The 23755-nt window shown below is 38.6% G+C and overlaps 1 protein-coding gene across 1 annotated transcript in view; it reads right to left on the bottom strand.

Annotated features, from left to right (window-relative positions):
- The window catches only part of PDE1C (phosphodiesterase 1C), a 280006-nt gene that overhangs the window by 4734 nt on the left and 251517 nt on the right, over positions 1–23755 (bottom strand). The window contains exons 13-16 of the mRNA XM_071429853.1: positions 20965–21085; positions 19626–19801; positions 16155–16451; positions 12825–12899 (exon numbers count right to left, since the gene is read on the bottom strand). Of these exons, the coding sequence (XP_071285954.1) occupies positions 12825–12899; positions 16155–16451; positions 19626–19801; positions 20965–21085 (669 nt within the window). The remainder of the gene's footprint in view (positions 1–12824; positions 12900–16154; positions 16452–19625; positions 19802–20964; positions 21086–23755) is intronic.

Raw genomic sequence — 23755 nt, 5'->3', positions numbered from 1 at the left:
TCCATGGCAGGAGAGGTTAGGACTAGATGATTTTTAAGGTTCATTTTAACCCCTTAACTTCTTATGATTCTGTGATAGCTTTTTATTTCTGTTAGCTACCTCATCAGCTCCAGCAAGAACATAGCAGCATGGATCTTGCTCTGAATTGTTTTTCTGCTTGGTGGAGCAGAAGTTTTGGTTTTCTCGCCAAATTTCCCATTGGATATAATAGAACTTCCTTCAACTATCCTAGTTTTGGATAGATTCAGCCTCTTTCTCAATTAAATACAACAGCTCTAGTGTAAATACTAGCATGTATCAACAGAGGTAGTAGAAAGAGGAAGAAGAATGAATATGCAGTGCTCTGTACATCTAAGACTTTAAGCAGTCCACTTAGCATATATTGATTATCATTATCTGAAATAGCCTTCCCTGAATACACATCTCAGTCCTTCAGTGTCTCTGAGGAACTTATATTGTCAAGGTTGAGTACTGGCCTTCACTTTGATTGCTAATGTGAATGCCAGTGACTTCTACAACTTTTCCATGTTGTGATACCAACACCCACTGTGAGTCCATTTCTGCTATCAGTTTCTAGTTTATACCGAGGCATTTTTAACTTTTGCCTGCTGGACTATGAAGCTATATATCTATACAGGGTGACATACTGAAATGAAAATACACCACAGTTCATATTTTTCTTCTCACAGAATTCTGCACACCCGTACAGCAAGAAAGCTGCCTGGCAGATTTGCACAGTAATTATACTCTCTTAATGATGTTTTGGAGTCCAAAGTCTTAGAAGAGCTTTCCATTTTAACAGTTGGCATTTATTCTGCCTGTCTAATTCAAACTTTCAAAATGTGCTCCAGATCAAACTTTCAAAATCTGCTCTCTCAACACAGTTGGAGGACACACAGAAACATTTAGACTGTGGTGAGCGTTTAAACTAACTCAGAAGCATCTGTTCTGTTTTGACTCCTGCTCCTCACCAAGTATAATTCACAGACGTGGTACTGGTTCTATCACCGAAGGGGTATCAGGGACAGCCAAAGGTGATACAGAGACTCCATTCTCAGAAGGCATGAAAAGACACTTTATTATTAGAATCTAGTTCTTATAGAAACAATGGTGGACCTAAGACCTGATTGGCCTTTAGGAATCTTCTCTCACACTATTGGTGAACTTTGAATAGCACGCTCTGAAGAACTATATCTATAAACAATGGTTACAGAAAGAGATAATAGTTTGAATTCTTCTGTCTAAGTTTCTCGCAGCTTCTAAAATCCTGGGAGAACCACGTCTGTTTCTGTTCAGAGGATACATAATTACTACATTGGTTCCACCAAGTGGAAGTGGAGAGCTGACCTCTCCCAGCACTGCTTCTGATAGCGGCCAGCTCTGCTGCTCGAGATAAATGCCCGCCTTTTACCTCCTCCCCTTCCTCTCCAGCTGCCAAAACCACAGTACTGCTCAGAGAGGGCTTAGGACACTGTTGAGCGCTAGGGACTTCTACCATTTGTTGTCTAAGAGATGGGAATGACGGGTACTTAAGAGACAAAAGACGTGACCTGGATAGGGAAGGGCAGGGAAGGGATGCAGCTTGCTTCAGTCTTGCTGCAGCTGGGGGAGTGAGTGTGGTGGCAGGGAAGCTCAGCGTTCTTGGGAAGCGCAGAGATGCCAGGAGCCATGGCTGGGGGTGAGGGGCTGGGCTCAGCCCTCTTTCTCTTTCTCTGGGGATCAGAGGGCTGACAGCTGTGGTTTTGGTGCCGGACTGCTGCTGCCTGAAGGATTTGCTGCCACTGCGGAGTTTTGTCCTTCACTGCTTCTCCTTGCCGTGGGTAAGCCTTTGCTAGCGAGAGTGATCATTGAACTGAGACCTCTTCACCTGACCTCACTGGGAGGGACCCTCACCATCTGCTTGGGTGTCTCAGGGGAAGCTCGGAACCCGGACCCCCAACCACTCTCTGGAAGGAGCACTTCCGGGCTGCTTGAGGGAGTCTGGCTGCCGCGGATATTCCCAGGATATCACACAGGAGATGTGAGAGCCAAAGGAAAACCTGAAACAACACCTTCCCTCCATCTTCTCTCTCGTCCTTGGGTCGCCCTGCCCCTGCTGTTTTCTGCCACTAATTCGGGGGGTTTTGCTACACTTTAACTCGACGCCCCTCATCCACCTGAATTCCTTCTGCTCCTGCCATGGCTTCGGTGTTTTTGCTACACTTTGTTTGCCACCTGGGGTGTGGTTGTCTCTGCTGTTACAGCCTGCTGATCTGAGGTTCTTCCTACAGACCAGCTCGCCACCCGGAGAGGCACTGAGACCGGCTGCTCCCCGTAAGTTTCGCAAGGGGAGCCCCTTTTCCTTCTCTCTCATCACCCAAGCCCCTACTGCCGCGTGGGGAGGGGGTTGAAGTTGCGCCACAGCGCCCCCTGCAGCCGCGGGGGAATTAGCACACCTGCCCTTTCTGGCAATGAGCCGACAGCGCCCCTGCTGGCTGTCACCATAACTACACCAAAAGGGAAAGCGCCTGCAGCCAAGACAGGCCGTTACTGGGCTTCTGATTTTTTGTTTATTGTTGCTGCCGTTGTTGTTGTTTGTTTGTCTTGTTTTATATACATACATACATACATACATACATACATACATACATACACACACACACACACACACACACACACACATATATATATAAATATATATATTAGTAAAGAACTGTTATTCCTTTTCCTATATCTTTGCCTTAAAGCACTATGATTTCAAAGTTACAATAATTTGGAGGGAAGGGGTCATATTTTCCATCCCAGGAAGGTTCCTGCCTTCCTTGGCAGACAATAATTTTAAAAAATTATTTTAAACCAAGACAGACACTTCCCAGTGGCATCCAGTGTCAGGCCAGGCTATCAGGACCCTTATCAAGCCCTATGGTATTCAAATTGCATTTAAAAGAAAAATCACTTTTCTCTCCTAAAAAAATAAATGCTGAATGCAGACTGCAGGACAGTTTGGTGTAGATTAAGGAGTCTTTGGGCAGGGGTTTTGGCATTTTTTTCACCATCTATTTATCCTGCTTGAATCCCCATGAATGAAAGTGTGAGGTTCTTGCAGGGTCCTTGTTTTCTCTGCTCAAATTCTGAAGCATTATAACCATACTTAATTCTGAAGGAAGCACAGGATGGCAGCTTCCATGGCACAATTATCCATGACTATACTATTGAAAATAAAAGGGAAAAAACGAGAGGTTATCTCATTTTCATTAACCTGAGATTCTCTTGTCACATTGCAATAAACGTGTGTAATACAGACTGTCAGTGTTACATCCTAACATAGCGGTTCGCAAAAGGGTTGCACTTGAAGAAAAGTTCAATACACAAAGTTCATGTGCTATGACTCTAGCCTAGAAACAGAGTTGCAGAGAGAGTCTAACAAAAGTAAATGAAATTATTAGTGGTACCAAGAATGTGAAAGAGAACAATTACTCACTGTTTCTCACAATCCAAGAAGGGAATTACCAAACAAACTTACAAACAGTAAATTTGAGAATAATAAAAAGATATGATTTATCACATAATGCCTGTGTAAATTTTGAATTGTGTTGCCTCAGTGCCCAGTATACAAAAGTACCAGGGCTCCAAAGATAATTTGACAAAGTAATGGAGTGATAAATCCATCAGAGTGTATCCAAGTCAGAGATTTGACTTCTACCTTGTTCCTCTGGAACACAGAAGGGGTAGTGGGAACATATCATTGAAGTGGGATACACCCATTGCTCTAATTTTGGTTTTAGTTCATTAAGGTCTCTTCTATGAAATGTTGTCACGCAGGTGATGGAGAGCTGAAGGGACTTCTGGTCTATGGATGCTTGAACAACCAGTAAGGTTGTTCAAGCATTCATAGCAAAGTTGACATGGTGTTTGAAAGTAGCTTCTAGCCCAACTAATTAAAAGCATAGGTTTTTCAAAATGAGATTATTTATTGCAAGCCCTGCTGCCCCCAGAACCCAGCTCCATCGAAGCACTGAGTAAAATGACAAAAGAAATGGCAAATTCTTGTATGGCTTTTGATATCATAAAACAATTACTTCTGATGCAATGGACAATGAGGTGAAATAGTAGTCTGAGTAACTGCATCCCACATAATCTATAATCTAGTCTTTCCCACCACAAATGACAGAAGTATTTGCAGTTGCTGAGACAAATTACCAAATCTGCCACTTTTAATTCCTTTTTAATTCCTTTGTGGACTCACTCAGCATCTGAGAGTTTGTAAAGAAGTGAATTTTCTTTTTTGTAAGCTTTTTCCCCCAAACCTGTTATTTCTTGTCTCCCTGAGTGCTAAAGTGGATTTAGTCATAATCTGCAGCTTTTCTACCTGAAAAGGACAATTGAAGCTATTTCTAGTGCTCAAAATAAAACAAAGATGTTGAAATCTAAGAACTCAGTTCTCAGACTGGATGATCCTGTCTCCTACTAAAGCCATTTAAAAGCCTTTTCAAAGATAATTATGACCATGAAGAAATAAATTCTGTATAGTATGGTATTTTCTTTCTTCAATTGCCTGAGAGATGTATAAGGCCTAAGAAGCAAACTTCAGAAGATCAATGAAATAAAGAAGAAATATGCAACATAAGTTAATTCATCTCTGTTATTGGTATGTCTAATGAATGAGAAATTTTGGACTGATTATTTTTTCAAAGAAAACAAAATGCTATTTGAAGGTACTTGAATTCTCTTTAAAACAAGGGAAAACAAGAATAAATGCTCTTGGGAAAAAGTTTTGAATATTTGTTTAGTAAGTGAATTTAAATAACATCACTCAAATTTAGCACATGACTCAAGTGCATAATATCAATTTTTCTATGATGAGAAATAGCATTAGCATAGAAGGTATCCTGGTTTTGGAGCTTTGGCACATAATTGTGCCTAAATCATTCATGAAGCTAAAAATTTCTAGTTCTTTTCACCCTGAGTTTGAGTTTTATGTTGGCTTGACAGTTTACATTCCACTTGACCTAGGATAACATCAGTGATGAAAGAGGTCAGTTTTGGTTTAATATATGTGATTTGACTGCCAGCATATTATGGACATATATTTAAGCAGATAAAAATATAATGAATACACTGGCAAAGGTTTGATTACACAAAGTAATTACTGAGTTTCCTGAATAAAGCATGTATGAATGAAATTAGATACTTACTAGGTAAAGCCACCTAGAAAATTAGGTGCAAAATCTTATTCTATATTTGATAATCAAACATAATTCAAACTTCTGCATATGTTTGGGGTAAAAGCTAGATAATTGTTTTCATAAAGAGATATTCCATTGTGGATGGAAACAAGAACCCCAGTCCTTTTCAAGGAGCAAGGGGGATGAGTTGTGTGGTGGGTTGACCTTGGCTAGATCCAAGGTACTACTCTATCACTCCTCTCCTAAGCTTGACATGGGGAGAGAATATATAAGGAAAGGATCATGTTTTGAGATAAGGGCAGAGGGAGATCATTAACCAATTACTGTCACAGGTAAAACATACTTGACTTGGAAAATTTTATTTAATTTATTATTAAAATCACAGTAGGATAATGTGAAGTAAAACCAAATCTTAAAACATCTTTCTCCCACCTCTCCCTCCTTCCTGGGCTTAACTATATTCCTGATTCTCTACTTATTCCTCCACAGGGAACAGAAGGACAGAGAATGGGGGTTAGAATCAATTCTTCAAACATTGTCTCTGCTGCTCTTTCCTCCTCATGGGAGGACTTCTCATGACTACTGATGGGCTTGTCCTTGGTGGGTCGGTCCATCTTGGAGCTGGCTGGGAGTGGCTCTGTCAGACATAAGGGAAGCTTCTAGCAGAAAGAAGCTAGCAGAAAAGCCACCCCTCCAGCCCTTCCCACTACCAAAATCTTACCATGCAAATCATAGAACCTTCCACAGGAAGAAGGAAAATCAAAGCCAGCAAGGTTTCCAGCCACATATGTGAATTAGAATTTTGTAATAAGCACTGGGCTTCTTTGGCTGAGTGACTAAAACAAAAAATTAGGATAATGCCTAGCTCTGGGTCAGACAAGGAATTGGTGTATTTTTGCATGGCAAAATGTCTGTTGGAGATTGGGGTTTGGGTAGGGTAGTGGGGTGGATAGATAGAAAATAAAAGATCAAGCTGAGCTTTTCATCTAACTAAAACAAAAGTTTTTTTGTTTACCATTTACTTAATGGTGGATAAAAATGTGAAACACCATTTCAGAGCAAAAATTCTCATTTGGATTTTTTTAATATGTCTTCAGTTTTTGTTTATCACTTGTTTTTAATTACACTTAAACTCCTAAACACTTCAGCCTGACTCAAAAAAACCACTTTTCAACTGGTAACAGTTGATGACTTTCTTCTATATTTGTTATTGCCTGCAAGTACCAGGTTTTGAAGTTAAGAAAAGGAAAGAAGTGATTTAGAAGGAGAGAAAATAATGATTATAAGTAATAAAGATTAGACTTTTCAATCATGAGTAACTGGGTGCGTGCATGTTGCTTGTTTGGGATGGGATGCCACACCTTATAGGAGTTGTTCTGTCTGTTTCCTGTAGCTGGTATGCTCAAATTGGAAGTTAGCTGTTTTGTGAGTTGTTGAAGATGCAATTTAAATGTCACCAATGTTTTTTGAAGAGTCATTTCATATTCTTCCTTCTTCTCATGAGAAGACATGATCTTGTTTCTCTTTCAGGACTGAGTGTTGCATCAGGAAAAAGAAGCCTGATTGTCGCTGTACCGAACATAATTCTTGCAGCTGGCAGCAAGGAGGACTTTCCTCTTGCTAAGTGGAAAATTTCTGTGCATCATTGCACAGGCAAATTTTCCTAAATGGGATAAGGACTATAATAGAAGCAAAATCACAGCTGTACTCCCTGACTGGTGCAATAAATTAATTGATGGTACAAAATCAAGGAACAATTTCTGCAATGCACTGTGTAAGTTACACATTGCTCCATGTCTCTAGGACCATGAATCTTATCCCTGAGGAACAATGCAACCATGTGTCATCTCTGAGCAGAAATATATCTAAAGGACCAGATGTATTGTGGAAAAATGTCCCCCATACAGGTAACTACTCAGAAAACCCTAGTTAAGTTGCCTCCAGTGATGATTTTTTTTCACCATGCACCTGAATATTCCAAATATTCACCTAAATCAAGACAAATGGAATTCCCAATTTTTCAGCTTGTCATATAAAGTAGATTCAAAAAGCAATCAGCATCTTAATGACCATGTATCTAGGCTCCTATGAATAATAAAAAGCAGGCTAAACAAGAGACACATGAAAGTCTCAAAGGAAAACTAGGTGCCTTCTGTAAGACTTACAAACACACAAAATGAAAATGTTGCAAAATCATCTGCATAATTATAAAGGATACCTTTCTACATATTCTGTATATTCTCACCAAGCAGGCATACCATGGTGATGTACTGTTTGCCCTGTCTAGATACTAACAATGTATTTTGCACTTAGCATCAAAGATCATGTTTATCTGCTATTAAAACTGCATAAAACCTTCTTCAGAATGCATTCTTCTATGCAAATTCCAGCTTGCTTCAAGTGCCACTTGCTAAATTATACAAACGGTTTCTTTCAAAAAAGCACAGAAACTATTCCACCCCCCTCCTATCCTATACTGCAATACTATGGAACAATTGCTCAGCAGAGATAGATTACAGTGAAATATGTCTTTTGGGAAGGCAGAATTCCTTCATGTTTCAAACAAGTTTTTCCAGAACCTAACAAGTCTTTCTGATTTGTAACTTGGAGCCATAGCTGTTAATGTAATTCAGGTAACAGGCCATAAAAAAGGAAGTGAGAAAATGAAAGAAATTGTCTTTAGTAAGTAGACTTAGACTACAGTCATTCCAATTTGCCTGTGCTGCTGGATTATGACACATAATATGCAGAGCACTATCAAGCAGCAAGGAAAAATAGAATGTCTTTGCCTTACAAACTGAAATGGATTTTTTGCTTCTGACAATAATGGAGAGATCAGTTTATCTTTCAAAGCAGAATTAGAAATGACACCAGTATTTATATGACCTGTAATTTACCTTTTTACCTCTCTCAAGGAGACATAGACATGCTCTTTATTTATATGTTTGAGTAAGCTGTTTTAAAACAACATCAGAATCATGAATATTACATAAGCAGGATTTCATCAGACATCTGCTTAGTGCTCATTGCTATGGCGTGGTCTTGGCTAGATTGACACATACAAAAATTGTATCTTGCAGAAGGCTGCAAAGACAGTCAATATTCAATGGTTGAGAAGTTTTGACGAATGAAGCCGGGAAGAATTCTGTTAATTCAACTCTCTCTGAATAATTGTAAAGATCTTATCATGGTGTCTTCTCACCACCATGTTCCTATACCAAAGGCATTGTCAGATAACATTCTGTGCCAGCTACTCTGCTACTTTATTTGTGGGACAAGTGGGATAGAAAGAAATGAAGGCTTTAACTTAATAATCAGGGAAATTTTCACTTCCTTATCAAGAAATCATTATCAAGAAAAATTAAGACTGAAAGGTAGCTCTACATGTTGGCATGGGCAATGTACAGAACTCAAAGGAAAAGCTTTTAACTACCTATAAGCAACATTATATCTTAAAAAAAAATCAAAATAAAGAAAGCTAAAACCTCCATATCTGAAATATAGTCCATGTATTAAAAAGTCTACATCTAGCATTATATTACATTATATTATAGTGACTATATTCTATTTTAGTGTGTTGCACTGCATAGAAGAATGCAGTACTGAAGCAGATCTGTCAAAATACACGTTTTCATTTGACCATGAGGTAGCAGTACTGCTCATCACATAGCCAGAGCACATTAGGCTTTCACTGTATTTACCAGCTGTTGAAGATGCAAACATCCTGTATATTTCCATGCTAAAAGTGCACATTACCACTAGAGTAATAAGTTCCTAGGACAAACGCACAAAAAGGGAACTATATTTATCTACAGTTGGTACCTGAGAGAGTAATATTTGATTGAATTGACTGTTTTCCCCAAAACAAGAAGTTATACTGAAAACTTTGCATTAACATTGCAGAATCTTTTCCCAGTAAGGAAAAAAAAATGAGGATGTGGTAGAAATTACCTGTGAAAGTGTTAATCATAGGATCATACAATCAGAATAGTTTGGGTTGAAAAAGGACCTTTAAAGGCCATATAGCCCAACACCCCAATGATGAGCAGGGACATTTACAATTAGATCAGGTTGCTCAGAGCCCTGTTCAACCTGACTTTGAATGTTTCCAGAAATGAGGTTTCTACCACCTCAATGGAGATAATGTTCCAGTAGTTTGCCACTATTACTGTAAAAAATTTCTTGCTTACATAAAGTCTGTAATGGGGAAGAATATTTTTTTTCATTTGCTGTTAGTTTTATTAGAAAATAATATTATTTTTTAAAAAGTTTGGAATGTAAAGAAAAATTATGTCCATGGGCTGCTTATAATTTTCCATTCAAAGACTTTCCAAGCAATGATTTCACATGAGAAAATTCAGTTTTCCAAAATGGTTTAACAATGTTCTATCCCACAGGAAACACTTGTGCTGATGATGTTTCTGACAGATATGTATCTTTATTTGTGAAATGGCATCCCCATATTTATTTTCTTGAAACTGAGAAAAAAGGCAGTAGTGGGTAACAAGAATTATCTCCTGCAGGAAAAAAAAACCAAACCAAAAAACAACCAAAAATAATAATATGAGGATCAGATTAACATGAGAAGAAGACTAGTCACTAGATTCCCCATGTAGTAGAAGGACAAGCATATTAGAATTATTTTGGCATGTATGTATGTCTATAAGTAGATATTACAATAGCTTCTTTTGTATATAATTTAAAAAGCAACTTGGATACATATCCTACAAAGATTTATGCAAAATACTGTCTGCAGCTTTCTTTTCTGAGTGCAGGATGCCCGTGCAGTAGGACAGAGTGTTGTCAGTTGGGTTCAGGTCTTCAGCTGATGCAAAAAGCTAGTGGTGAGAAAGCTAAAGCTTTTATTTTAAACATACACAAATGGGCCTGTTTAATACAAATACTCCCCAGCTACACGCATTACAGAGGTTTTAAAACCCAAGTACCTTTGACCCTGAAAAAAGTCCAGGCTGAGTTTCACCTGCCCGAGTTTCATTACATGTGGTGAGCACATTATAGCCATAATCTCAATCTTTCTAATTCTTTAATCCTTTCTCCAGCATGTGACATGTGAAAGACCATGCACTGGCACAAGAAAAAGCATATGTTCAAGTAAACATTTTAGTAGTCTGCTAATAGTTGTGTATTATCCATGGATAATGTTCCTTTCTCCACACCCCTCACATGGCTGGTAAGGACATTCGCTCTGGAGTGGGAGATGGATAGAACAGGTTATGCAGTATTTGGCAAAGCAGAAGTGCCATTCCAGTGTTTTTCTTTCTAAGGTGCATAATTCACAGTATTTTTACTGATTTTTATCAATTAGATAATTAGCTATAATCTGCCTCTACATTGTCTGAATGACAGAAGCAGTCTACCTACAAATTGTTTTTGCATGATTAGAATTGCTTATTCACTGTAATCAATTGGTCCCATGGTTACCAGTCTTTTCCCTAAAGAGATTAACTTAGCTATCTCCTACAGGACAATAGATAATGACCATAAATAACACCAAAGATAAGCAACTTGCAAAGACCAAATTTACATCCTCAATCTTCAATCTTAAGTTACTGTGACACATTCATTTCTTAGTCCTCAAGCCCAAATAAATATGTGGCCCTAATCTTTCTAAGACCTTGAGAGTGAAGGCCTTCAAATGTAACCTTTTCCTCAAAGTTAGAGAGTCATGGGTCTACTCTCTTGGCTGAGCTGGTGCTCTTGAGTCCTCCTAAAAAGCCCATGTTTCTGGACCAGTGTTTCTGCATTCACCTGGTCCTGCAAGGAAGCACCCTTCCAGCACAAGGGTAGCTGCTGCTCAGCCACCACCCATCAGAGTAGGTAGAGCAGTCATTCTACCCCTTGATCTTTCTGGAGTCTTGATAGTTACATATGGAACTGCACATACTCCTGAAAAGCTGAAGAGTCACATGTTATTTCAGTATTTAGACTCAGTTTCTGCATGACTGCAGTAAGAGCTGTGATTGGTACTTGTTCGAGACTTTTTCCTGACAGACATTTAACTCAAGTATATAAGTAACATGACCTCTTAAAAGAACTGATTTTTAAAATAATTATTACTAAGGGTCCTTGTGGGATCTCAGCACATCGTTCCCGATGTCCAGAGATGCCAGGAGAACCCTTGGGGGTCTCGAAAATCCTGGAATGTTGCCAAGAGTGTTTGGTGGCTTGATTTTGATCCATCCACAGAAGTAACAAGAGTCTGAGGACAAGAGAATCACTTTAGAGTACAAGGTGTAAAAGAGACACATTTAGAGGGTGAGATATAGACTTTAAGGTTTTTGGTACAGGGGGGTTATGGAGACAAGATGGAGGGATCAGGGCGTGTCTCGTCCTTCTTCTTTCTTCTTCTTGTCCTCCATCTCCGGTGGTGATGTTGGCACTTGGGGATTGGTTTATGGTGAAGGTGCACTTGCTAACATGGGTGAAAAGCATTGGGAAATAAAGGTAAATATTGTGTACGTAGATTTTAGTATAAAAAGACATGACCGCCCCGTGGGTGGTAAGAGAGTGCCTGTGACTGCTTGCAGATCAGACCTCTGTTGGGCAGACAGAAAATTTTGTAGATAAGAAATAATAAACAATCAGAAGACCGAAAAGCTGAAGAGTCCAGACTCGTCCTTTGCATCGCGTGCCACCCAAGAACCACTCTACCCGTGTCGGGGCAGAGACAGACAGCCGAACCCGACAGGTCCTCTTAAGAAAAAGTACATGATTATGTGTCTGAAATTAATACATGCTTCTAGATGAAATTTTCTATGTGTTTAATTGAGTTATTATATTTTCTTCCTACTTACCACTTTGCTAGGGCAGTAGGAATTTAAATAATTTTGATTGTTTTGACTATCAAAACAAAGTGCTGTGTTATACTTACTTAGGAATAGTTACATTTCAGTGAATTTCACTGATACATGCACAAAGAAAATGCTAGAAAAAATTTTTTGCATTTATTTTGCTACCTAGTAATTCAGCAATAGTCTTTGAAGCAATGTTCAAATACCGTCTCATGGGCCTGTGGTACACAGGTGAGGAAGTGCAAAAGTATAAACACACTGCAGAACTTAGAGATGTTTTTCCAAACTGCTGAGGCTGTGGACCTCTACACTAGGCTCAGACTCACTTGAAATTATTCCCAGATGCCCATGAAACCATCCTATGGCTTGGGATTGCTACAGTTTAAAAATGTTTCAGTAGTCTCCCTTTTCAATACATCCTTAATAGAATCTGTTGTGCAGCATTTTTTTTTCAGTCTGCTTTCTTCGTGTCCAATGTGTCCTGTTCTTACAGACAGAAGAATACAGCCAGAACAAAGTCAGAAGGATAGAATCTCACAAATCTGCTTTTCCTATTAAGCAACTCTAATAATCCAGGATTTTTCTTTCAGGCTCTGCAAAAAATTTGATGGATAAGGCTTACCAGCAGAACTTAGTAGTACTAAGCATTAAGTGAAAGGAATGATTTTCCCTCATAATGCTTCAATGGCGTTTTTCAAATCTAATGACTGTTTCTGGTTTGTTTGTTTAAGTTTGTTTCTGGTTACCATACAATTATTTTCGTTTTAGAATAAACTGGAGATGTTTAGGAAACAACAGATTGCATATAAAAGTAGAGGTCAAAAATGCAATAAAATGTTGTCCTTACCATCTGTTTTCTTTGATTCATCCCCCACACTACACTTATATTTTCTGTCCAATTTGTTGTCTTCCTTTGATTCACCTAGAAAGAAGCAATAAGAAACATTTAATGCATTTTAATGCTTGTAACTCAATGAAATTGCAACACCAAAGGAGATGTTGTTCCTTAGAACGAAAGGTCTGAGTTCAAAAAGAACTTAATTAATATATTTCCATAGAGCAAAGCCCCAGAAAACATGGATCCAAGTCCTACAGATAAGCAAGTTTTAAAATCCACTTATAAATTTCTTCTAATTATCAAAACCTTTTAAAGTTATATGCAAACTCACAATGCCTCTGACTGTATGTTGGCCATTAAAAACTTGATCATAAGCTTCATTTCAGAGTCTGAAACATTCATGCTTTCAAAGGAAATGAGAACCTGCAAGGCTTCATCATAACTGTCTGTTTTAAAGAACCATCCTAGATACCCTTAACACGCCTATGTAATTTTGCCTTATTTTCTCTTACCAGATTCCTTTTATCCTCAATTCATTTGTGTTGGTATCAGGAAACAATCATCCTAGCACTGATCATTGCCTTTAGAGTCTATGTAGCAAACAAAAAAATCAAGGCCTTTGGCAGAGCAATGGCTCATGCAGAATGAAAATAGCAACTTAAGATGGGGTGTATTTTATGAAGCTAGGAATGTCAACCAAGAGTGACTCATTTTTTGGTCCTCTATTAGCCATACAGCAAAGCACATCAGATCTTACCAGACCATCCCTTCATTGAAAGAGAATGTTGAATGCTAGATCAAATAAAAACTTAAATGGAAAGCTGTAGCAGAACAGAGCTATTTCAGCTGCAGTATCCAAACAGCAAGAAGGGTCTTTCTCCTTTTGTGATGCACACCTCAACACAAAAAGCTGTAAAAGTCTCACTTCAGAATTTTTTACATGTCAGGCTGTATTACAGTGATGCTTATTCCATTTGTATTACTATTTTTGGTACTATAACTACTTCCTAGCCTTTGGATCAAGATTAAAGGTATTAAGTGTTAAAGAGGATATTATCTGCCTTCCAAATACTCATGGGCAGTGGATATTTATTTTAACAGCTGAAAAAAAAGAAAAATAGTAGAGAAATGAGGTCTCCCTCTTCCACAATGTGCCTTAACATTAGCATATTCATTATTCTTGGACGGTAGTGGATCAATCTCTCTCTCCAATTACGTTTCATCATAGTATAAAAGAAGAATTATTTTCAAATCCTAAAATATTTAACAAGATGGAACTAAAGCATGTTCTGTTCAGTTTTTATTCAAAATTTTTCATGTTTCTCTTCCTAAGCTCACTGTGTGGGTGAAAAAAAAAAGAATGCAAGATGATGCAGGACAAGCAGCACCCTCCTCAGCTGATCAGACTGCCACTGACTTGGGGTCTTCGTACAGAGAGGTTATGAGCAGATCCAACAGAGTTTACGTGTCTGTTTGATTAAGGTGGTCTTAAAAAAAAGGGCGTAGTCTTCAACTGAAACTAATATGCACAAAAGTACTCCTGCATTTCTTCCACCATCATACAGCTGATGATAATGATGAGCTAACAAACCTTTTTTGACCATTGCATAAAAAAGTTGCTTGACCCTAAGTGTGTGCAGGAAAAAATGCTGAACATCTACACATGCACTGTTTCAGAGTTTGATCTCTCAGAGAAAGCACAAGGCTGTGTATGACAGAGAGACTTTAAACTCACTGGATAACACAATTTCTGAACTTTCAGTGAATATTATGAAAAGGGGACTTTTAAGTAATGTAATATCTACCCTGCCAGCAGCAGAGCAGAATAATGATCATAATGATCTTTTTGAAAGGGATTACAGAGGCAGAGAAATAATCAGACAAATATATTAGATGAGATATTAACATGTAGGCATAAAGGAAGCCGTGGTAAATCTAGACATACGAATGTTAAGATTTCATCAGTCCCCCAGAGACTCTGCAGTGATTGCTCCTCATAAAGGCCTTATCCCATAAATAAAGGAGAAGAATCTCTTTTCCTGAGGAAGACAATAATTTTCAGAAATCATTGTAATTCCTTTCAGAGCACTTTTGACACCTGCAGCAGAGACAGACTGTCGAAAAAAGTTCTAGCAAAATCACTAGAGCACACTTAGTTCCCATATTGCTAGAAGCATGCAAAACAAAACATTGCAGAAATAAAGTCTGGTGTGGTCTAAAGTCTGGTGCGGACACATTTCATATGTCCCTGACATTTTTGTCTTCCTGAGGGGCCCATTCATGTTCACACATGTAACACTGTCTGAAGAAACATCCCATACATTAGAGAGAATGACAGCTTTGATCCCACAACCCTTCCATTCTAAAAAAACCCCTAATTACAAAGGAATTACTGGGTCAGCAACCCTAAGAATAATATCAGGAATGTTTTAAACTGAATTTCTGCATCTCCTGCCATTTAAACTCACTGCTTGAGCCTGGACTTTCAAAGCCTAAATGTCCATTCAGTCTTTTTCTAAAAGAAGGCTTCTGAGTGGTTTTACTGCTGATTTTGGACTGCATGATACTAGCCAAGTTTGTGACAAGACCCATGTGGCTGTAATGCTATTTTTTGATATTGGCTCCAGGGTGCAGGAGCTGTGCAGGAAAGGACAGTGTAATGGCCAGGAGACAAGGGATCTCTTCTGTTGGGTTTAATAAGTTTTTTTCATGTGTAATGGATTTTTTTCCCACCTTTTTTGGGTGCAGAATGGGATTCTTATTTTAACTCAGTTCCACAGCAAGTTAGAAAAACTGGAATAAAATTTTTGTGAAAACAACCCTCAAAAAATAAAGGCTAGTGGTTGTCCTTATAAAAAATAAACTGAACAAAGGAAGGATAGATGAAATAAATCCTAAAAAAAGGGTGGAGAAAAATTCTCTGTTCCAAAACATATTTTGATCTGAGGCTCAAATCAAAGATGCATTTAATTGGCTTTAAAATGAGTTTAGAAGCCAACTTTGGCTTCTCCTATCAGTTACTCAAGCAATGACAATGTTCATTGAAGCAGGTTATTTGCTTCAGCTTTCCATGGTCTGTATCATAAGAAGCTACTTCAGTTCCATAAAAAAACCTAATTTTTCCTTTTTCCAAGCAAGGATGGTGAACCCCATCTACAGAAGAACACTACTTGGAATTTAATTTAGTTTCTGATTCCCATATGTAGGTGACTATGAGTATGTTCAGGAAGAGACTCTGGGCCCAGGAATGCTTTTTCAGTACATCAGGTTCCCCTATCACTAAAGTGAGTTACTGGTTTTAGGGCTGGATTTATGTTTCAGTGGAAGAAGAGAACTCACCATTCTGGACATGCTGTTTCTCTTCTCCCATAGTATGATGAGGATCCATTTTCTTATCTGTCCTAGCTGCATTTTTCCCTTGATAGGCTTCATGTTGGCTCATACCACTTTGCCAAGTGCCATTTACAGGATTCTTACTGGAATCTGTCCTTTTGCTTTCCCCAGGATTTGCTTCTTTGCTCTTTTCTGTCTTTGCTTCTGTGACATCTTCACCTGGCTTCCCATCATGTTCATCTCTTTCCTTTTCATCTGTTCCCTGATAAGCTTTTTCCTCTGCTTCTCTCTTAGCCTTTTCTTCTGCATCCTCAGCAAAGAGAGCAGCCAAGCAAGGAAAGAAGTCACAGCTATCAGTAAATTTGACAAGAACAACTCACATATCTAAATCTACTTCAGCTTTTCACATGCAACAAATTTACTTAGATAAATATAGGAACTGATCTGACACTGGAAAAAGAACATAAGAGGACATTTAACAAAATATTCTGAAAACAACTGGTTTTCAGGGGACAACCCTGGTTGTCCTAAATGTATTTTATGTGTATGTCCTTTTCTTCCCATTTAAAGTTCACCTTGAAAAGGTGAACTCAAAATTCTTGAATGGCAAAAAGAGATAGTAGCTACTGAAGGCTGTAGGGATGTCTCACAGATTTCACAGAATATTCTGAGTTTGAAGGGATCCATAGAATGCAACTCTTAAGTGAATGAGCCATACAGAGATCAAGCTAAGGCTCTAAACAACTGAGCTAATCTTGGGGTCTCATGGCATACAGAAGAATTCCTCTCATTTGGAGATCTGAAAAAAAAGCTTTATTCTGCACCTGAACCACAGGACAGAACTTTGTCTCAGGAGAATTTTGCCTGCTACAACATCATTGGACAAGTGTCTCTTGTCAAAAGTAGTGTCAGAAAATACTTAATCTAAATGGTGCTTTGTACATTAGAGTGTTTGTTTTTTCAGTTCCTTTGTTTGTTGCTCTTTCATCATTACCATTTAGGCAAAAAAACCCCAGTCGGTAATGATCTCAATTTTATCACACAGTATGAGGAATTTTTATAAATATCATAGGTTAAAAACAGCTCACTGAGGCTTCTAGGGACAGTGCCATTACCAAAAGGGAATACAGTATTTTACAAATAATTTATTATAGTATTAGCTACAAAAATAGCACTAATAGGTTCCTTCCTATCTGATCCCCAATTACTATTTGCTGTCAACAAACAGTAAATGATCCTGTATTCTCTTAATAATAATTGTTTTTATTGGCAATGCATCTTGACTGCAAGACACCAGTTTGTCAAGGGTCAGCAATTTAAGCCTCTGCTGTGTGGTAGGCCTTGCTACAAGACGGGCAAGGAGGGTGATGCAGAAACTTGCTGCAAGTCAATAGAAAATAGCAGCTGAGCAAAGATACTGCAAGTGGAGTGCAAAACCAGTTAATTAGTCCTTATCCCATACAAAGGTATTCTGGGTTGTATGTTTGTATAACTCTTTCAGGATATTAAAAATATGAATGCTTGTACTGCTAAATGTACCTAGAAACACAGAAATTATGTAAAAGTCCCTCACAAGTCTGTCTTGCACATAGGATTTTTATACTGTTTATTCTTAGTCAAGAAAATATATATGGTACATGGTGAAATTAAATTCTTAAAACTAGTTACCTGTATTGTAACTTCATTCACTCATCACTTTTATATCGCAAGACACTGAACATGTTACATGCTTTGCCTTTTTGGTTAGCTTTAATTTGGTCCATAGGGAACTGCTAGATATTAAATAAAACAAAAAAACAAACAAAACCAACCAAACAAAAAACCCACAACAAAACCAAAACAAGCAAAAAAATACCCCAAAACACACATCAGGAAAAAAAAATGCACAAAAAAAAAAAGCACCAAAGCCAAATAACCCAAAAAAAATAATTCCCTGGGAAAAATATTTTAAATGATGCTTTTGTTTTCATCTTCATGGAATGCCCATGAAGTGCTTTTCCTTAATGGCAAGTTTTAATCACAAAGGAAAACTTGTTTTGAATAATACATGATTTCCTGAATCTTAAGACAGGTCTTTCAATTGGAGAGAAAAAAATCTGCTCTGACACTTTGGAGAGCTGTGCCAAATCCCTAAATCACAGTCACATATTACATTAAAATCAAACTCCTTCCATTTATATGAAATAAAACAACTCCATTAAATAAGAGATTGAGCAACAACCATTCAGATCAGAGAATTGTATCACAGTTTCATGGAGAAAAGAAAAAACAGTGACCTATTCCTTCTTTTTTTTGCTCCAAATCTGATCTAAATCACCTAAGGGCTCTAAGATACCTTGCACAATCATTCATACCCTTGAGCTGAGGGAAAATTATACCTAAATAATTCTCAAAAGATGGCTCTCAGTATTTCCAAAATATCTCAAATAATAGAGATTTGCTAATGTCTAACTTATTAGACATTATAATAATGTCTATAATAACCTGCCACTTGTTGCTCCTCTTAATGGTTTTGAATAAAAAATAGTTTCCTTATTTTGCAGCTTCAGTAATCTTCAAAAAACTGCTTTCAGCTATACACTTTCTTAGCTATAAACAAGTTATCATAATTTTCATTGCTGTACTCTGCATTGTCTACAACTAGTTCATATGTTTTTTCAACTGCGGTGGCCAAAACTGGACACAGAATAACACTGAGGGCCTTATCGCTGCTGAAAAGGTGATAAGAATGCCAAAGGGCTCTTAGAAGCAAAGTCTTTTGAGGAGATTTTAGTGTGTGTATGTGGGGAGTGTTGCTTTGCTTTGTTGGTTGGTTTTTTTCAGTGGTGGATGTTGGTCAGGATGTTTTTCAGTTTCCTGACAGTATTGAACCTTAGTCAACCTTCAACCAACACAGCCCTCATATTCTTCTGAAATATTAGCAGTCCTTCCCAGACTGATGACATCACACAGTTTCAGCTTACTTCCTAATTAATTTTCCAAGTTATCACCAGAAATATGAAACCAGCTGTGAATATTCTGTCCTTCTCCTCTGAACTATCCCCCAACTACCACCCATCTCTAAAAGTACCACCTCTTTGCAACCTGAACAATTAATAAATATATAAATACATTTATCTATTTTTATCTATATCTATATTTATCTATAAATATAGATAAATCTAGATTTACAAATACCATTCCAACTATTTTTGCACCCACTGAGTCTGATCTGTGACTTTAGGGGAATTCCCTTTAAATTTTTTTCTCTTCCCATTGTTCACATTCTATTTGTTATGTACACTTACACAGTATAAGAAGAATATAAGGCACAGATGAGTCACAATGTTTCTATCTTTCTGAATTCAGAGTGGGTTATTGAACTCAATAGGTGGATTCTTTCAAACTAACAGTTTGAGAATGGTCAGACTGAAGATGAGTTAGAGGAAGAAGAGGTCAACAGAATTTTATTCTTTCACTAAGAAGCCTGGCTGTTACCTTTGGTGGCTTGTGCTTTCCATTTCTCCCTGTTCTGCTGTACCACCTCAGTCCAGGTGGCTTTAAAACATTTGAAGTCCACAGTGAGTATGGAGCAGTTGAGTGAGGCACTTCCTTCGGACCCAGTGCTCTTGACACTTGATCTTTTTACTTCAGAGTGACTAATGCTATTCAAACTAGGACACAGTATCACAAAACACAAAAGAAATTAGCATCCCATACGCTCAAATACAGCTAAGAAAGAATAATGGTTGGAAGTCAGATAACAGAGCTACCCTGGAAAAACTAAGCTTGAATCCCTTATCCTTCCCATCTCTTCCACCCCAGGACAACCAATGTTAAAGTAAAGAGTACAACCTGAGCCAGTATTAGAAATAAAGGGCTGCTTTTCCCCCTCTTATTTTTTGGCATTCATTCTCACTAAGTGCTGTAACTACTTTTTTTGTGTATCTCCACTCCCTAAATATTACTGGAGAGTCAGCCAATTCTAGGAATCAAATATGTCACAGAAGGAGTCTGCTAAATTTCACCAATGGCAGGTATTAGGCACAGGTAAATCTCTGTCAAGGGCTTGGGGATCTCACCTGAGGCTTAGGCATTCATTTCTGTTACAGATCCTACAGTTGACTTTTGATGCTTTATTGTGAACATTTTAACAAAGACAGCATGATTACTGACATAGAAAGATATTAGTGTTTGGTCTTTGTTTGCCCAAGAGCAAAGTCACCTGGGAGAGCGAATCCTGAATTGATAGCCCTACTCTAGGGATCACTAGCCATGTGGCATTTGAATTCCAAGATATGCCTTGTCAATTAAACTACTAAAAGGGTAGTATCTCAAAAACAGCAGTACAGGTTGAATGGTCCAAGACTTCCCACACCTAAACTCCAGGTGAATTGTGGTGATTCTTTGCGGATTTGCATAACCCTACATACTGTCACAAAAGTGTGCTTATTCTTTCCAGCTACCATTTCTGTTTCAATCCCATTCATACTTCTAGGTGTGGAGAAACAAGTTCCTCCCAATTACTCTCATTACATTCTCTCTGACAGTGACTAAGAGAGCACTGAGAGTGTATCTGATTGCATGGCTACAACCATTTGTGCTCCTTGCCTTAGAAGGTATGACTCAGGCTGATGCCACCCTCCTCCCTCTTGGACCTCCTCCAGGCTGCACTTTCCCTGCGCAAAGTTACCTCACGAGGTGAGTTGCAGTGTTGACAATGCAGATATGGGTCTTTAAGCCACAAGAAAGACATACACTGAAGAGGGGGGAAATCAGGGCAGTTGACTGCAATGGCAACTCATAGAATGAAGGGACAGGGTGCAAGGTTATTCACCTGGAACGCCTAAATCCAGACATGCCGGAGAGGGAAGCTTCATCAATTAGCGGAGTCACAATTTTCTCTGTCATATCGGTCAGCACAGTAAAGGTGGGTTCCACAATGAAATCAATGAAACCTGAGCAGAAACACAAGCAGAGTCAAGCAGGCAAGGGGAAGATTTATGTGGAATCTCTGCTTCAGTGAATACAGATGACCACACTGTAAATGACAGTAAAAAAAATATACCTTGAAAGAAGGACGGGCAAATACTAGAAAGGGAAAACTGAATTATACATTAATCCCTGACCCAAGACCCTCAATATAGCATTCAATGAAAGGAACATATTTAAACATTGGAAGGAAATTCTGGCAAATCAGAACATAAACTCATCAAGACTTGTTTTATAAGAGGAGTAGTGTGATATTAAAGTCAAATTCCTAGTAAATTTCGATAAAACTTAAAGTTCACCTTAAAAGAAGAACTCTCTCAAAGAAGAAACAGCAATAATACCAATAACCTTGACCCTCCCTTACTTACAACATCAATATGTTGCTGTGAATTTCCTCTCCTCAGTGCTTGGACAGTTTTCTCTTGCTGACAATAAAAGAGATCTAGATGCTTTTCCCACATTTTTTAATGTTAAAAAAAAAGAGAGAAAAAATAAAGACCAAAATATTTTCTACTTCAGTATATAGTTTGACAGAAATTAATATGGGTTCTGATGTGAATGTCGGGAAATGCAGACTGAAGAGCTCTGTGGACATAAGGTTATGAGAGAAGGAAAATCTAAATTGTATGATGTCTTGGTTTGAAAGGCCAGGTGTTAGCTAACAAAAGCAGGAGGCTCCCTTGAAATAAAGAATGTAAACCCCCTCCCTCTGAATTATTATAATTTTGAAACTGGGGGCTCTTAGGCAAAGATATGGGAGTAGGAATAACAATTCTTTATCAGGGAAAAAATAAAAGTGAAATAAAAATGCAGTAATACAAAACAACACTGACAGAGTCAGAATATGACCTGACTCACTGTCAGTCAGGGTGGTGGTAGTAGTCTGATTAAATGGTGGCTGCAGTTGTCTTGGAGTGATAGATATGGTTCTTTTGAAAGCAGTGATCCTGTAGAAGGGTGTAGTTTTCTTCTGAAGATCCAGTGGTGGTGAAGATGGGCCTGGTCTTCCTTTGGGAATCCAGTGGAAAGGCTGACTCTGGTGTTTCAAATCTCAGATTATATCCAGGTAGGAATGCTTGGCTCCTCCCCCTGGGTGGAGCATTTCACAATGGGATGATGTAATTTTATCAGTCACGAAGTAAGACTCAATGGTCCATTAACGGAAGATATTTTCTGGAGGGAGGATTGGTTGTGGAAGAGATAAAGAAAACTGCCCCACCTGGTTTTAACAGGTGGTCAAATTAACAGAAGTTAACTGCTCCACCTCTAACAGATGGCAATAGAATACACACCCCAAGCCACATCTTCCATTTCCAACCCAAGATATTATCCACCCCTTATTCTAGTACCATCTGCATTGTACCCAAATCAATATACTCTACCCAATGGATCCTTACACACAATTCTTACTTAAGACTAGGTTTCCCTGTAGTACACAATGGGCTTCTCCATCTTTCTGCATTACCCACCAAGTGTAACCAGGTCCTGGAGCAAGAACAATCCCATGGATGGGTTTGCCTTTGCCTGAGATAGGATTAATCCGGACAGTCTTTCCTAAAATACCTTTCATGTGTACCACAGGAACTTTGTCTCCATGTACTGTGTACAAGAGTTCAGACTGGGCAGGACCAGCTCAATTGATGGACCATCAACACCTGGGTGTTGACCATCCAGGTGACTTTTGCTAAGTTAATTTCCCAATTTCTAAAAGTTCCCCCACCAAGCGCCTTCAGGGTAGTCTTAAGTAGTCCATTGCACTGTTCAACTTTCCTGGCAGCTGGCGCAGAATAAGGGATATGATATCCATTCAACCATGTTCCCTGGCCCAGGTGTTGATAAGACTGTTCTTGAAATGGGTCCTGTTGTCCGACTTGATCCTCTCAGGGGTGCCATGTCTCTACAGCACTTGCTTTTCTAGACCCAAGATGGTGTTGTGGGCAGTATTGTGAGGCACAGGGTAGGTCTCTAACTATCCAGTGGTGGCTTCTACCATGGTCAGCACATAGCGCTTGCTTTGGCATGTCTGGGGCAGTGAGATGTAGTCAATCTGCCAGGCCTCCCCATACTTATATTTGGACCACCACCATATGGGCTTCACTTGCTTGGCCTGCTTGATTTCAGCATATGTCTCACAGTCATGGATAACCTGAGACATACTGTCTGGTTAGATCCACCCCTCAGTTTCATGCCCACTTATAGGTAGTGATAACCTGGCATCATGGGCCCATTGGGCTAGGAACAACTCCCCCTTATGTTGCAAATCTAAGTCTATCTTTGACACCTCTATCTTTGCAGCCTGATCTATTTGCTCTTTGTTTTGGTGTACCTCATTAGCCCGACTCTTGGGGACATGGGCAACTACACGACAGACTTCTACAGGTAGCTTCTCTGCCAGAGTGGTAATGTCGTTCCGCTCATCAGCACCCCATATTTGTTTTCCTCTATGCTGCCAGTTGGCCTTTTTCCACCTTTACAGCTAGCCTCACAGAGCATTGGCTGCCATCCACAAATTGGTATAAAGCTATAGCTTTGGCCACTCTTTTCTTTTCTTTTCTTTTCTTTTCTTTTCTTTTCTTTTCTTTTCTTTTCTTTTCTTTTCTTTTCTTTTCTTTTCTTTTCTTTTCTTTTCTTTTCTT

This window comes from Agelaius tricolor, unplaced genomic scaffold (assembly GCF_023055355.1).
Source record: "Agelaius tricolor isolate 1412-34295 unplaced genomic scaffold, bAgeTri1.0.p SCAF_6, whole genome shotgun sequence".
Taxonomy (NCBI): Eukaryota; Metazoa; Chordata; class Aves; order Passeriformes; family Icteridae; genus Agelaius; species Agelaius tricolor.
This window is presented reverse-complemented; position numbering and strand designations above follow the sequence as displayed.